Below are 16,742 nucleotides of genomic sequence, written 5' to 3' on the forward strand. Positions count from 1 at the left end.
CAGTTTTTGAGGCAAAACCCCCTTCCCCTGTACTGCCATTCCCACCTGGCTTACATCACTTTTTCTGAAGCTGGCCCAACCTGAGCACAGGCTTGCAGGATTCCATAAACTTGGCTCTGAAATTACACAAGCCTGCGCTATACCTTTCGGTACAAAACTGAGTTTGTGCAGTTTTCCATCAAAAAGTATAAATATGGGCCAGTGTTTCTCCCCCTGGTTAGGCAGTACCATAACTTTTTTTTCATGTTGAGACTCTGTGTATATAAGCATACTATACCTGTACAGTCTACTCACTGTGTACTGTCCAGTTGTTTTGGAAGATTATCAAAATGCCTTTACCTATGGCCCCTCATCACCTGGCAGCACCATAATTCACCTTCAGAGGACAGTTGTTGATTGTCCTAAACTGACAGTTGAGTGCAACAATAGAAACAAAGAGCTAGATTTAGGAAAAAGTGGCGCAGTGCAGCAAGTCACTTTGCTGCACTGCGCTGTGTCACTTGGAAATGGCAGGAATGCGCTGCACATAAGGAACAAGTGCATTCCTGTACTTTCCTCCTGCGCTGCGCACAATGGGCTGCCTAGCACCAACACAGGCCCCCCTTGCATGCATAATTGTTTTTGTGCATGAAGAGACAACTTCCTGCACTAAACAATCCTGGAACACTTTTTCATCTTTCAATGTGTGTTGCGTCAGACCTTGAAAAGCAAAAGGTCTTGGCACAACCTCAGGGTTGCCAGGGTTGGTAAATCTGGGATGCGCCAAAATCCATGGTTGCTGCATGGGAACACCTACCTGCCTTTAATTACTCTATATTTAGATGTATGAGGCCATTCAAAGCCACGCAAAGTGGCTTTGCGTGCCCTCATAGATAGGCTTGCAAGGAATGTGCCGCCATTGCCTCACAAAAAAAGACACAAAGGTGGCGCAAGGGAGTCATAAATATGTCCCAAAATTCTATTTTTTGAATTGATGCTGGGTGTGGCGGCTATAGTGCTTGCTTTCAATTACATTAAATGTTACATCCTGCACTGTACAGAACGTGGTAGCTTATGTACCTCTAAATGTCTCCCGGGAGCCTTGATGTGGATGTTGTACAGGAATAGCATTGTCAGAATATTACTTGACTTAAATATCATGTCCTGTACATGGGGTACAAAAATAGTGCAGCACTGAAGGTAATAAAAAATGTATACCCAATGGGATGATATTTTTTCTAATATATTTATGGCAATATAAGTATGTATACAATAGTGTGCAATAGAATCCTCACACTGCTCACATCAAAATACCATAGGCTCTATTGTTTGCCTTTGTTTGGAACTGAGTGTGACCTTATTGTTGTTTAAGAATAACACAGATGATGTCCTGCTTACCATGTCCAATCCATCCCTAATCTCAATCATTGATGATTTCACCAATTTTGCATGGTATTAGCTCAACGGGGCAAGTTGTGAAGTACCATACTGGACAGTCCAGTTACAACTTGCAGACCATGTGGCTTTAGTTTTGCTTTCCGTACACTGACATTTGTAGCCCAGCTCTTGGTGGAGGATATGCAGCATGATTCTTAGATGTTAACTCTTAGAACTCAGATTGCAAGTCAAGGCCAGTTGTTACCCATCTTGTGGGTTATGAATGTGCTTTGTGTGATGTGACCTTTGTAGTCTGGCCTGCCATGTACTTCCTCAGGGACATTCGATGCTCTGTATCGTGATATGAGCTGTTAGAAGTACAGTAGATGTAATGTCTGATTAGCTAGCTGTGCCGTTTCACACAATGCAGTTACTAATGTGGCATATCTGCATTTGTCTTCACAGCACCTAACATGACTCCAGACCAGGTCTGTGAATTTCAGCGTCGGGCCATGCGATACCAGCACATCCTGCTGGTGGAGTCGGGGTTCCGGAGGATGGCCCGGCGATATCGCTATGAACGTGCCTCCGGGGCATGGCGAGCCTTCCCACAGGATGGGCCTACTGTGCCCACCACAGCCACCACAGAAACAACCACCAATCAGAGCCAGGTGGCCCCACCCACAGCTGCCTCTGTTGAATCTACATCTGCAGGATTTCCTGGCCCCAGCATTGCCACCGGTGCAGGACAGCCCACACATACCTCCTCCACCGGTTTCCCAGACTGCCACTGCTCCAGCTGTTGACCCTGCAGCCTTCAATAGACTTGAACACAAGATGGACAAAGTGCTGCCCAAGGTGAGCCACCTGAGCTGGGACGTGCGGCACATTAAATGGCAGGTCAAGGATATCAAGAGGACCCTCCGGAATGCCAACCTCTAGACAGTTGAATAGATGGACATGATACCCTCCCCTCCCTCCTCTTTCCTTGTTCTTATAGTTAGTGGTCTTAGGGGGCTTAGTGTTAGGTTAATATAGGCTGTTAGTTTAGTCAGTGTTAGTGGGTGGGGGGTAGGGGGTCCTGCTTGTTTCTTTTTTGACTTATTACATGTGTGGGTGGGTGGGTGAGGGGCTATGTTGGGGTTATTGTGTGTAAAAAAAAAATACCAAAAAAAGCAAAAAACATATAAAAAAAAGAAATTACCCAAAAAATATATATTTGTTTAGGATAGTATAGTATGTATTTAGGTTAGTATGTGTTGTCCTCAATGTGTCCCGGCTCATAAGGGGGGTGGGTGGTAGATGTTTAGAACGTTTCGTTACATATGAAAAGTAAGTGTAGCTTAGGTTAGTTAGGGACAGTTGTGGGTAATGAGTAGTCAGGGTAGATTAGGGTAGGTAAGATTTTTCCTTCAGTTTCCTCATCTATGGTTAGCTTTTAATAAATATTTGGTTACCCCTTAATAGTATATGTTGAATGGTACTTGACCGTGGGTTTGGATTCCGAGTACATCTCTTTTGTACTATAACATCTGTGTCCAATGCTACAAACAAATCCCAACTGAGCTGTACGATTGGCAGCTAACCCAGAGATGCCTTGCAAAGTGTCTACCCTTTATTGCAACCACCAATCACAGTTAATATGGATGACAATGTGTTTCTGTTGATAAGTGTGTTTTCAAAGTCACTAACAGTGCTTCCAGACTTGATATTGGGGAAACAGTTTTTAGGTCTGACTGCAGTGTGATGATCATGCACACCCTTATAAGATGAGTTCTCATTGGCAATCTTGTATTCTTGTCTTCATGACCCTCATACATCATTTGTGATACAGTTTGGCATGATTACCTATTTGTATGTTAACTCAGACACCTTCATTTATGCAGTCTTTTTTTTGTATTTACTTAGATTAGTGTGGCATGTTTATTGTGTTATTTTGCATGTTGACAACATTTAGCGGGCACTATTTGATGACTTAGTTATCCCCTGAGGAAGCATTCTTCTGTCCAACACATCATGGTGGTGTATGGTTTCTCACTTCATCAGATTATTCCCTCAGGATGGGCAGAGTATGATGCGATCGTGGTCACTGTGCAGATTTCTCTAACTACATAATATCTGGACAGTTGTATTGACAAGCTACGTTATTTGACAGTAGGGACATTTCAATTATCTACAGTGCAGTTGATATGTCACATTACCCAGAGACAGATTTGTTGTGTAAGTGCTATTTATTGAAAAGTGCTGTAGTGCTATATGTACATTGTCCATGATTGTGAGTCCATTATAGTGATATCTTCCAGTGTGATCCAACACAACGGTTTACCAAAATGCTTTTGTCATGCTGGGGTTGCTGTTTCAGACAGTGCAGAGGGACAGACTTAGCCAATGAGTAGGAGAGAGACAATCACTGGGCTGGGTGACAAGTTATACAGTGGTTAGCAGAACAGTGCTTGAGTACAATTGTTGTAAGACTGTCATGTTTCAAAACGCAGGACTTTGGTAATAGTTGGCCAGGTGGCAGGGACAAGTGCTTCCGGGTACTTTTCCTTGTGAATGTGATCTGTTCCATGTCTTCCTCTTCTGATGTTTGTGTTGCCTGCTTTGTCCTTCTTGTTGTTGGTTGTGAAGGGGCAACACACACCTCAGTGTTAGAAGACGTGGAGTCAGACATCCCGGTGGCTGCTCCCTGTGAAGGTCTTAAGGGCAGTACTGCTGCAAGGAGGGCCTGCTGGTTCTTGAGAATAGCAGCCACATCACGATGGTAGGCAGCCAGGTCGGCCCTGAGGGGGTTCAATATTGCATTTGTGCACGCGTTGACAGGATTGCTGTTGTAGGTGTTGAGCCAACTGTATTACAGCTGTACTGATTTCCTTCTGGGTTTTCTGCAGTTCCTGCAAGATAGATGTTAGGGCTTGCATAGCTGCAGCCTGATCTGCAGATGACATCATGCACGAACGCATCCCCTCAAGGCTGGCTGCCATATTTTGCATCCCCACCCGGACCTCCTTGGCCAGCTCCCGCTGTACTCCAACTACAGTTCTCTCAAAGCTGGTGCCAGTGTCGTCTGAGTCCTCAGCTGTATTGGAGCTGGCAGGTCTTAAAATTGGGATGGTGGGTGGTTCCTCTGCGATGGCTTCTTGTTCTGTGCTCCTCCTTGTGACTGAAGGTGGGGTCTGGAGGGTTTCAAGGACCTTTTGGATAGTCTCCTGGGGAATGTTTATCGACTCGTCATCCATGTCATCAGGGAAATCTGGGACAGGCATATCGACAGGAGATCCATCTTCCTCTGCAATGAAACAGGGTACAATTAGTGTGTCTGTGTTGTGACAATTTTGACGTGACGTGCCTGCCTTTTGATGAATTCACTTTGTGATCTTGTTTTGTATTAATATCTGCAGTCCTTCAGATGGGCATTGTTTCATGCCTATGGCCCACCTGTGTGTCACATGTATGTTATTGAGTTATCAGACTTGTCAGCCTCATCGCCTCTAGGTGTTGGTTTATGCCAAATAGAGAATTGCCACCTTCTTGTCCTACTCGACCCTCCGTGTATATCCATTCTCATGGTGAGACCTTTCACTGGCTGTGGGTGTTCTGATGACACCAGCAGCACACTTAACTATCAGGACCTGCCCCAATCCCTGATCGTTCACATCGCCTTAAATGTAATTGACATGTTGCATATCCTATGCATGGCAATGTTATGATCTGATATGGATGTTGACATTGTTAATGGGTCATGCTGATGTTGGGTAATGTGTGTTACATTGGATTGCCCTGATAGTTGTATCAGTGTCCTATTTCGTCCTCTGACTGTGCAGGTGTATTTCAGTGACCAGTTACATGTGTCCCCTCCTCAATGTTGTTGTCTGAGCAGTATGACATTTGGGATGTTGCCTTGTTACCCAGGCACAGGATGGACCCTGACATATGCAGCATGGGTGTGTCCTTAGTGCTGTGTCACTCCTATTGTTGTTTACTTTGGCTGATGTTTGTGACAACTATGGGCATTGACATTTGAGTGTACTGGGGCCTTTGTCTTGTTTCAGGGGATTGTTGCAGATGTCATCCTCACCCCCTAATTTAGGTGTGTATGTTCCATGGGGAGGTTACTGCCATTGGCTACTTGAGCTGCACACAGATCAGAGGTGGTAGTGGCAACTGTTGTCGCAGTTACATTGCAGTTGTCGGTTTGGCTAGAGGATTGCTAATAGGGCCCTAGTTAATGTAGGAATTATGTTGGCTGACAAGTGCCAGGATGTAAGTTTGACGTAGTGGCCTTCCCTCCGGTCGTGGCTTTATCTTTGCTCCATCGTTGGCATGACAGCATGCCACCATGGGACTGTTGTTGGTGTTGTGTAATGGTGTGCCCCAGGTCTTCTCAGAACGGGCCATACTCCCATGGCGTGCCCCTATAACCATGCCACTCCATGTATTAGATGACTTCCATGCATTTAGTGGTCGGTATCCCCCCCATGCTCACAATTGACATTATTGCATTATAATTCCCCATGCGACTTACCCTGCATGTGCGTTGTGTTCTGGTAGTCTGCGCTGTCCTGTCCTTGAATCCCTGTGACAATCTCCTCAGGGATGACGGCTGCGTCCATCTCCTCCATGTGGTCCAGGGCCTCCTGGTGTGCTGGATTCCCCCCTCCAGTCTGCAGTGCTGCCTTCCTGTTCCTGGCCATCTTTTCCTTGGTCCTGCGTTTGCAGTCATGCCAGCGTTTCTTGCACTCGATGACTGTTCTGCGTACTTCTGCCACACTGTTTATCTTGTCAACAATTTGTTGCCATATAGCCTCTCTCTTACTGATTGGCAACTTTGATGTGACAAACAGTTGGTGCTGGTGTTCCGTCACCTCTTTAACCAGGATTTCCTGCTCCTCTGCACTGAAGCGACACTTTCTTTTCTTCTTAAAAGTGTTGTGGTTCTTGTGTGGGTCCTCCTGGCTGGTTCCTGGTCTGCTGTCATCTTCCTGGGGTCTGTAGTGGCATCTGGGATCCATGTTGGCTCTCCTCTGGTGAAATGGCTGTGTTCGCTGTGTTTTTTGACGCTATTGCGTAAACAAAAAGGCGCATATCTGGTTTGCGGTGTCGTAAATCGACCCACAGTCATTTCTGCCACGTTAACGTCGTTTTCCTTTACAACTTGACGCCGCGGTGTGCTTCAAAAATAATGACTCCCACCTGTTGTTTGCGCTGCCGTGCGTCAAAGTATAAATCTGACGCCCGCACGGCGCACCAAAATGGCATTAGCCGGCGGTAATATTTTTTACGCAAAACTGCGCCGGCGCAGTTTTGCGTCAAAAAGTATAAATATGGTCCATAATCCTTCTGATAGAGAAGCTGTATTCAGGATGACAACACAAATATGGTTACATGACCTTCTTAATAAGGATGTTACGTATGGGGAAGAGTATGAGTTTTGTTTACATTTGTGTTTTGGATACTATACTTGCTCTAATGTTTGGTGTAATCCATTAACGAGAATATGTTCTCCAAGAACATCACGTCAGGAAATTGTGTGGAATTGACGCAAGCAGTAAAGACAAGGCAATTATATTATTTATGTTTCTGATTTTAAGGGTGATATTACCTATAACTGTAATGATAAATAAAGAACAAATAAAATATTCGTAGTTCAGTAAATTAAAGAAACCAGCAAAAATCAGTTTTATTAAAAGCATGGCTATGAGTATTGCGTCAATTGGACACTCTTTGTCTTCAATTGAACTAATCTTCATGCAAACACAATTACATTTTCTTAGGGCTTAAACAGGATTGTAAAGATGAATTTGTTTATTCGAACCTGCTTGAGAAACACATTTTTGATTAATATGACAAATGAACAGCAGCATCTCAAATAAGACAGCATGTTTCATAGTAGAAAGCCACTGAGCAGTATTGATTGAAGAAATGCATCTGCAGAAGCAGATTGATCCTGATAAAATGCGCTCTCCAATTTAGGGCCTCAAAACAACAGGACGGTTCGTATACTGAAAAGGAAATAGAAAAATACGTGTAATTAAGCAGTTTGTCATTAAAAAAACAGAAGACATAGAACATTACATCCCTCTTTTTTTGTAATCTGCATAATATGTCATTCCAATGTAAGTAAACTCTTCACCAGTATAAAGACCGACTGGAAAGACGTTCTCCTGCAGGTGTCAACTTGCATTCTCAGAATCCACTAGGGCGTCTTCGAACTTGCCCACTGTGAGAAATTGGTTTACTGGTTGAGGGGGGTGCAACCCTCCACAAGCAGCAACCACAATTTCTGTTAGGGTGAAGTAAGGAGCAAACTCCCAAAACAACCTGTGCATAACCATCTGGTATCTTGGCACAGAAACAATCAGGCTTAACTTAAATGGAATGTGAAAAGTATTTATGTGGCACAAAACAGTAATAAAGTGAAAACATGACTTAACAAAAATGTTACACCCATTTAGGAAAATAGAGTACATTTTTATAATTTTTTTGACACCAAAACAATACAAATCTAATCCGTAGAACCAGGGTTACGATTTTTTTAAATTTAAGGTAAAAACTAGAGCCTCAAGGATCAAACCGTGGACATCTAATTGTGCGAGACCAGGTAAGAGTAAAAAAATATAGCACACCTCGATGGAGTTGGTTACAAAAAGTGAATTGAGACCAGTTGGCACTTACCTTTGCACTTAGAAGAAATTTCACCAAAAAGACTCTGAGAAGGTAGAAGTTCAGCGAGGCAAAGCTCAGGCAGTGTCTGAGGAGGAGAAATCGGCGTTGGGGAGCCACCGTACAAAGTCATGGTAATGATTTCCACGTTCGGACTTGGGACAAGATTTACAAGGCCCTAGCACCTCCTTGCATCACGCCAGCATAATTTTGTTTATGCTAATGTGGTTCAAGGAGACAATATTCACTGTGCCATATTTACAAAGTAGTGGAATGCATGCATTATGCCAATTTGCAACTCCTTGCACTACATTATGCCTGCTTCAGGCATAATGTATGCAGGGGGGGCATTCCAGCATTAGGATGCCTGCAAAAATGGCCTGTGCAAAAATGGCACAGTGAAATCTACAAGATTTCACTGTGCCATCTTTGGCGTCATTTTTAACGCCTGTTTGAAGCAGGTGTTGAAGTGACATACCCATTTCAGTCTATAGGCCTCCTTGCACTGTGTTGCACAAGTGTCAACATTTTTTATGCTAGTGCAGCAAAGTGCCACAATAGCATCAATAATTTCGACGCTATCAGCCTAACGTACACTAAGGTGCGCCGTATTGTAAATATGGTGCACCCATGGTGTTGTTAGGTGGGGCAGGGGTGATACAAAAAAAATGACACATCAGCATCAGTTTCTTGTAAATATGCCCCTTAGTCTCTTTTTTGGAATTCGAAAATCTCAGCTGGGACAAAGTTGGAGGCTGTAGCGGATGAGGGCTCCATGAGGATACTCCTTCTGTGAAGGACCTCTGAACCAGATTTGCTGGTGCGGAGAAGAACTCAGTGGGATCCTCAGCAAAGTCAGGCAGATCAACTATGTACCTTGAGCGGATAGACGAGCAGGTTGCCCCCAGTCTCCTTGTTGTTCTCAGTGCGATTTTTAGCCAAAAACCTTCTAAGTTCCAAGTTTTGCATTTTGGCTTCCTGGGCACTGTTTCCACCGCTACCAAGGGACCAGGACTGGCAGGACACCACTTGTGAGTTAGGAATCATTCAGGCTGGGTTCAGGTTCAAGATGGAGCCTTTTCTGTGCCTGTGGCTCTGATCAGGAGGCCAGCCAACTAGTCCTTGCAGTAATACTGGTAGTCCTGGGTTCAAGAAGTGGGACAGAGCTCATTCAGCAGGGCAGACCTCTGAGGGATCAGGTAAGGCTTCAAGCAGCAAAGCAGTCCTTATAGGTGCACCAAAGCAGTCTTCTGAAGTACATTCTAGGCCATAGCAGCAGGTAGTCTTCTGACAGCCCCTCAGCAGGTCCTGAAAGTGAAATAAAGAGTGTGCCTCAGGGTCCTATTTCTATACCTGGTTCCTTTTTGAAGTAGGAGAAGCTTCTAGAGAATTCCCCTTGAAGTGTGTTTGGAAATTGATTTACTAGTTGAGAGAGGTGCAACCCTACTCAAGCAGTAACCACAATTTCTGTCAGGGTGAATTCATAGGCAAACCTCAAATCAACCTCTGCTTAACCATCTGGTAGCTTGGCAAAAAGCAGTCAGGCTTAATTTAGTGGCAATATGTAAAGTATTTATGCATCACATCAAACAGTGATAAAGTGAAAACACCACATAAGAAAAATCACATGCCAATTCAGAAAAATAGATACAAATTTGAAACATTATTTGAGACCAACACAACAAATGTCTAATCAGTAGTTATGCATTTTAAAGGATTAAGTGAAAATAGTGTCTAGCAGCACACAGTGCCAGCTGTGGTTGTCTGGTCTCATCAGAACAGGACAAAGTCACAAGTTCAGACCGACAACAATGGATTGTGGCCAGATACAAGGACCAGGTTAGTCCCACTGATCAAAGTACATTAAATCTTGGTTTGCAAAGCATTGCAAGATCCTTCGTTGAGGGAATTTTGTGCAGTGGTGGTTCCAATGAAGCTGCAAGACTGCAATGTGAAGTCCTGTGTTGTCATCGAGGGTGCTGTCAATGAGGTATTTGCAATGAGAATGTCTGCATCGAGGAAGCGTCACCCAGCGCCTGTTCCAAGGAAGCTGCAAAGACCTGTGTCTGTAATCTGTTGCACTGCCGAGGTTCCAAAGTGGCTGTGAGGAGATGCATTGCACTGCTTTGGTTCTGCTCATAGATGGGCTTCAGGCCCACTTTCAAGGGTCCAGCACTGCAGCATTTGGAGGGCAAGACTTACAGCAAGTCCAGGTGCAAGTTCAAGATGGTTGGAGACTTTTCTGTCCCTGAGGGACTGATAAGGAGACCAGCCAACTAGCTCTTGGGGTCACTCTGGTAGTCCTGGGATCAAGATGCAGGTCCAGTCCTTTCACTTGGGCAGCAGAGAAGCAGTCCTTCTTTAAGAGCAGTGCAGATGCCCTTCTCAGTTTTCAGCAGGTCCAGAGGTGCACTGAAGAGTTGGGTTTGAGGGTCCAATATTTATACCTGGTGCCCACTCTGAAGTAGGAGAAGGTTATGGAGGTTTCCACCATCCATGTATTTGGAATTTCCTTCCTCCCTACCGTGGCCCCATTGTCTGGGGACACAAAAGACTAGTATCAAAACCCTTTGTGAGCATGTTGGGCAGAGCCTTTGTGATGTGCAATGGTTGAAGGCGACAGCTCTTCCCCCTCATCAAGTCAGAGATGACCCATCCTGCCAACACCTATTCCCCCTTTGTCTCACTGTCTGTGAGGAATGCACAAAAAACAATTGTATGCTACACCTGGTTATGTGACCCAGGATACAGGCACCATATAGCTGGTACAAGAAAACGCCAATGTTCCAAAAGTGGCATTTTCAGAACTGTAACTTAAAATGCGACTTTACCATTAAAGAAGGTTTAGGCACCAAACTCAACATTCCTACCTACACCTAATTGAACGTTGTCACTTATTGAATGTAATATGTTAATCCAATGCTATTGTATGCTATCGTATGGAAAGGCAGGTCTTGCAGTACTGAAAAACTAATTTAAGAGTTTTTCAGTACCAGGACATGTAAAAGTTGAATGCACATGTCCAACGTTTTGAAAGGTTTAGGCCTAGCAGAAGGTTTATTTCGAAACAGCAGTTAAAATTGCATTCAGTCTGCAAAGTCACACCTGGAACATGTTTTAAAGTGATAATTAAGTGGGTGGCACAACAAGTGATGCAGGCCCACTAACAGCATTACATGTACAGGACCTGGGTGTACCGTATACCAATTTACTAGGGGATTAATAAGTACATTAAATAGGCCAATTAGATGTGAGCCAATTGTACAATGTTTTAGGGAGTGAGAAAAAGCATTTTAGAACTGGTTAGCAGTGGTAAATTGTGCAGAGGCCTAAGGCCAACAATAAAACTCAGCAAAAATCGAAGGAGTGAAGGCAAAACCGTTTGGGGTGACTCTACACCGAGGGCCCAGTCCAACACCCACTGAAAAGCTACTGCTACATTTGCAATCATGTTTCTCCCAGAGTACAACATTTCATCACCCCCTTCCTCCACCCACATACACATGCATTGATTTAGGAAGGGTCAGTAAAAAACAGAATACAAAGTTGAATTTAATGGTGATTATTTTTCTTGGTGGTTTTGTTTGCCTTTCCTTCATTTTCCTGCAGTGTTGACTTTCTGAACCTGTAACCCTCTCTTATGTACAAACAGCCATTATGCTGGCTTACTCTTTCAAATACATTTTCCTGACTATACCCTTAGATAGATGTCACGTAAATGTAAACACTGTGTACTTTTCTCCGAAGCACCTATGCAAATCTGCAGCACAGATCTCAAACCTCCATGAAGCTGAATTTAGTGTAAAAAGAGTGGAGTTCTGTGAGTTCATGATGGATACTGTCTATAAAGGGGCCACAAGGGTTGACCGGGGTGTGTGTAGTACTGCCCTTCATCTACTCTAGTGAAGGGGCCTCAAGAAGTTCCCCAGAGGGTGAAGAGTAGTAGCCTTTTCCTTTACTCCTGTTAGTGCTAACAACGTCAGCATGTGTACATCCACAGCCACACTCTAGAAGGGATAAGGTCCTCCCACTGAAATCCATACCCCCTCCGAGAGCCCCTTTCCACTGGGAGGAGACCAGTCAGTAGATTTGTTGGGGTGAGTCATCTAGAAGGGTGGCAAGCCTCATCCTATATCCCTGTCAGTTGGCCCTACAGCCACCAATGATATACCTCATTCTTGTCGGCATCCCAGATTTTCCAAGGGTAACTCAGAATATCGAGAGTCAAAACATTGGGAGTGTAGCTTAAGTGTATATCTAAGAATGGGTTCATTGTACTTAACTTCATACATGTGCCTTTTGTTGATATATAGTGTCAAAGTAATTATATGTGATTTTTAGAATAGTAAATCAATATTTACCTACATGCACTTACCTCTACAACATTTTGTTCCTCAATAGTTAGACCTTGATATATTGGCCTGCAATATTTTAGTCCTCGATATCTTAACATACAACCGTGTTTCGTCTTTCTTTCCCAGAGATCAGGGACAGCGGATACCTTGTGGTGCTAGCCATCCTGGTGATGAATTATGCCCAAGGGTAAATAAGAGTTCTGAGCATCTAAAAAGTTTCCCTTTTGCCACCAATCCAGTCTGACATACCTGTATGTCTCTTGGGCTAAGGCTATCCTGCAGCTAAGCAGAGGATCACCAATGAAGCTGAGGGTAATTCCCTCAACCTGGTAATACAGAAGAGCGGGACACTGGAGCTACAAGGAACATAATTTTTAGTCCAGAACTCATAATGTATATGCAACCTGGTATGATGACATAACCCTGCATTAATGATCAGAAGCTTGCATCTTGCTTGACATTTACATTGTTGCTAACTGTTAGAAATGGGGTCCTTGGTTGGCAGTCTGGTTGCCCCCTGTCCAAACAAGGACCCTCACTTTAGTCAGGGAAATGGAGAAACACACTTAGGAAACCCCTGCTTACCCCCTGGTAGCTTGTTACAAGCAGTCAGGCTTATCTCAGAAGCAATGTGTAAAGTATTTGTACCAACCCACACAGTAATACAGTGCAAATACTACAAAATGGAAACCACACCAGTTTAGACAAATAGGTAATATTTATCTAAAACGAACAAGACGAAAATGACAAAAATCCAACATATACAAGTTAAAATATGAATTTAAAAAAAAATAAGAGTCTTACTCCATAGACAATGGAAATGATGAGTTTGCACAAAGTACCTGGATAGTTTAAAAAATAAGGCTGCATGGGTGAGCCTGCATCGGAAAAGGCAGTGATGCATCCATTCCTTCCTCATAAGGGAGGCTGTGCGTCGTTTCTTCTCCGGTCGGGTTGGCGATGTGTTGTTTTTCTCCCTCGCAAGAGAGAGATGGGTCGATTTCCGGATGGGACACCTCAGATCCGCACAGAGTTGGGTTGACTTTGATGCCCAGGGACGATGCGTGGAAATTCCTATTGCACGGTGTTAGAAAACTGCACTGTCTGGGGTTTGTGTCCTTATTAGCACCCGCAAGCGGGTGTTGCGCCTCGTTTCTCATGCTGCAATACGTTGATCTCCCAGCTACGATGCAGGTGGAGCATCAATTTTAGCTGCAAAGCCAACAACGCTTCGTTTATCATCTGCCTTGCAGATGGTGCATCAAAAATTTCCCTGCATGGCGTTCTGTGCATGGATTTTTAGCTCTTGTCTGACAACTTCACCTTTCAAGTGTCCAGGGACTGGATAGGACACCACTTGGCAGGGCAGCAGTCTCAGCAGAGAGTGGGCAAGCTCAGTTCAAGCACTTGGAGGTTCTTCACAAGCAGGAATATACCACAAAGTCCAGTCTTTGTCCCCTTTCACAGGCAGAAGCAACAACTGCAGGATAGGCCAATAAAGCACTGTCACAGTCACAGGCAGGGGTAGCACTCCTCCTCAGCTCTCCAGCTCCTCTCTTATCAGAGGTTCCTCTTGGTTCCAGAAGTGATCTGATTTTCAGGGGTTTTGGGTCCAATACTTTTAACCCTTTCCGCCTTTGAAGTAGACCTTCTACAAAGGAAAGTCTGTATTATTCACAAGATCCTGCCTTGACTAGGCCAGGCCCCAGACACACACCAGGGGGTGGGAGACTGCATTGTGAGAGGACAGACATAGCCCATTCAGGTGTAAGTGACCACTCCCCTCTCCACTCTAGCACAGATACCTCATCAGGATATGCAGTTTACACTCCAGCTCCCTTTGTCTCACTGTCTTGGGGGGATTCACAAACAGCCCAACTGTCAAATTGAGCCAGACAAGTAATGCACAAACAGGCAGAGTCAGAGAATGGCTTAAGCAAGAAAATGCCTACTTTCTAAAAGTGACATTTTCAAACTAAGGCCCATATTTATACTTTTTTGTGTGTCGCATTTGTGTAATTTTTTTATGTAAAAACGTCGCAAACTTACAAAATATAATTGTATTTTGTAAGTTTGCACCACTTTCGCGTTGAAAAATGGCACAAATGCGGTGCAAAAAAAGTATAAATATGGGCCTAAATCTAAAAACCAACTTCACTAAAAGATGTATTTATAAAATGTGAGTTCCGAGACCTCAAATTTCGTATTTCTATCTGCGCTCAAAGGGAATCTGCACTTTAAAGTGATTTAAATGCAGCCCCCATGTTAATCCATGAGAGAGATAGGGCTTGCAACAGTGAAGACTGAATTTAGCAGTATTGCACTGCTAAGACATGTATCACACATTAGTACATGTCCCACCTTCATCATACACTGCACCCTGCCCATGGGGCTATCTAGGGCCTACCTTAGGGGTGCCTTTCATGTATGAAAAGAGAAGGTTTAGGCCTGGCAAATGGGTACACTTTCCAAGTCGAATTGGCAGTTTAAACCTGCACACACAGACACTGCAGTGGCAGGTTTCAGTCATGTTTACAGGGCTACTAATATGGGTGGCACAACCAGTACTGCAGCATTTGATTTACAGGCCCTGGGCACCTCTATTGCACTTTACTATGGACTTACTAGTAAATCAAATATGCCAATCATGGATAAGTCAATTTACACATACATTTTACATAGGAACATTTGCACTTTAGCAATGGTTAGCAGTACCCAGAGTATCAAAAACAGCAAAAACAGAGTCCCTCAACAACCTAGGAAACAGAGGCAAAAAGATAGGTGAGACCACATCAAGGATGCCAAGTCTAACACGTGACCCTCCAAGCTGAAAGTGGGGAGCAACTACCCAACCTCATGGGAGTTATCATCACTAAGGCGGAAGAATCTGGACAGACCATCAGCATTGGGGTGTTCTGTGCCAGGGCGGTGTTCCACCGTAAAGGCCATACCCTGTAGGGAAATGGACCACCTCAACAGTTTTGGATTCTCCCCCCTCATCTGCATTAACCATCTGAGGGGCCTGTGGTCGGCCTGAACCCGGAACTGAGTCCCAAAACAAGTAGGGTCTTAGATTCTTTAGCACCCAGACCACAGCAAAAGCTTCAAGCTCAGTTGCACTCCACCTATGTTTCCGGGGAAGTAACCTTCTGCTAATGAAGGCTACAAGTGAATCTAGGCCCTCTTCATTTAACTGTGATAACACTGTTATTATGCCATGCTCTGAGGGGCCAGTTTGCACAACAAATTCCTTGGAGAAATCAGGTGCCCTCAGAACATGTGCTGTACAGTCTTCAGGGCATCAAAAGCTGTCTGGCAAATCCCAGTCCAGAACACCATCTTTGGTTGCTTCTTAGAAGTCATGGTGTAAATTTTTGGCTGTAGGAATGCCACCTGGCCACTCCCCCCTACCTGGTGTTTCAAATACACCACTGAACCCTGCCCTTTTTGGCCCTTACTGGCTTTAGTAGTGAGGTCTGACTTTTGCAGGGCCTCCAACACTCTCCAGAGGTGCAGCCAGTGTTCCTCCCAAGTGGAACTAAAGACTGCAGTGTCGTCCAGGTAGGCTGCACTGAAATCATCCAGCCCAGTCAACCTCTGAAAGGTGGCAGGGGCATTTTTAATCCCAAATGGCATCACTTTAAATTGGAAGTGCCCATCTGGGGTAGAAAATGCTGACATCTCCTTGGCTCCCTAAGTTAAGGCAATCGGCCAAGTCATAGGTGCTCAGGTATTTGGCAGCTCCCAACCTATCGATGAACTCATCAGCTCGGAGAATGGAGTGCGCGTTAGTCTTAAGGAATGCATTGAGACCCCGGTAGTCCACACAGAACCAGAGTTCTGGTGTGGCACCAGGAGCAGCAGCCTTTGGGACCAAGACCACAGGCTGGGCCAAGGACTACTAGAAAACTCAATTACCCCTAGGGTTAACATCTTTGATACTTCATCTTTGATGCTAGCCCTGACCTTATTAGTCACCCTGTAAACATTCTGTTTAACAGGTGGACTGTCCCCAGTGCCCACATTATGTGTACACAAGTTTGTGACCCCTGGGATCAAGGAGAACAGGTAGGCGAACCTTCCCAACACCTGGCGACAGTCCCTCTGTTATTCTGAGGTCAGGGAGAGAGGTTCACTCCCTCCACAGACTCATCCTTCTCTCTGCCACACAGGAGGTCAGGGAGAGGCTCACTCTCTTCCTCTACCCTGTCATCTGTTGCTGGGAGCATGGACAATTCAGTCCGCTCAAAGTGTGCTTTCTCTAAGCCCCCCTTCACCAGACTCAAAGGTCCCCTGACAGGGTGGCCTTGTAGTAACTCAAAAGGACTAAATCCAAGCCCTTTTTGGGACACCTTCCTGTAGGTGCAC

The 16,742-nt window shown here is 44.6% G+C and overlaps 1 protein-coding gene across 1 annotated transcript in view; it reads right to left on the reverse strand.

Annotated features, from left to right (window-relative positions):
* Positions 1-7,011: 7,011 nt before the first annotated feature.
* Positions 7,012-16,742, reverse strand: part of LOC138289686 (alcohol dehydrogenase 1-like) — a 271,379-nt gene continuing 261,648 nt past the window's right edge. Inside the window, exon 9 of the mRNA XM_069230192.1 lies at positions 7,012-7,358. Coding sequence (XP_069086293.1) covers positions 7,334-7,358 — 25 coding nt within the window. The 3' untranslated portion in view covers positions 7,012-7,333. The remainder of the gene's footprint in view (positions 7,359-16,742) is intronic.

The sequence above is a fragment of the Pleurodeles waltl genome, chromosome 1_1 (assembly GCF_031143425.1).
Source record: "Pleurodeles waltl isolate 20211129_DDA chromosome 1_1, aPleWal1.hap1.20221129, whole genome shotgun sequence".
Lineage (NCBI taxonomy): Eukaryota > Metazoa > Chordata > Amphibia > Caudata > Salamandridae > Pleurodeles > Pleurodeles waltl.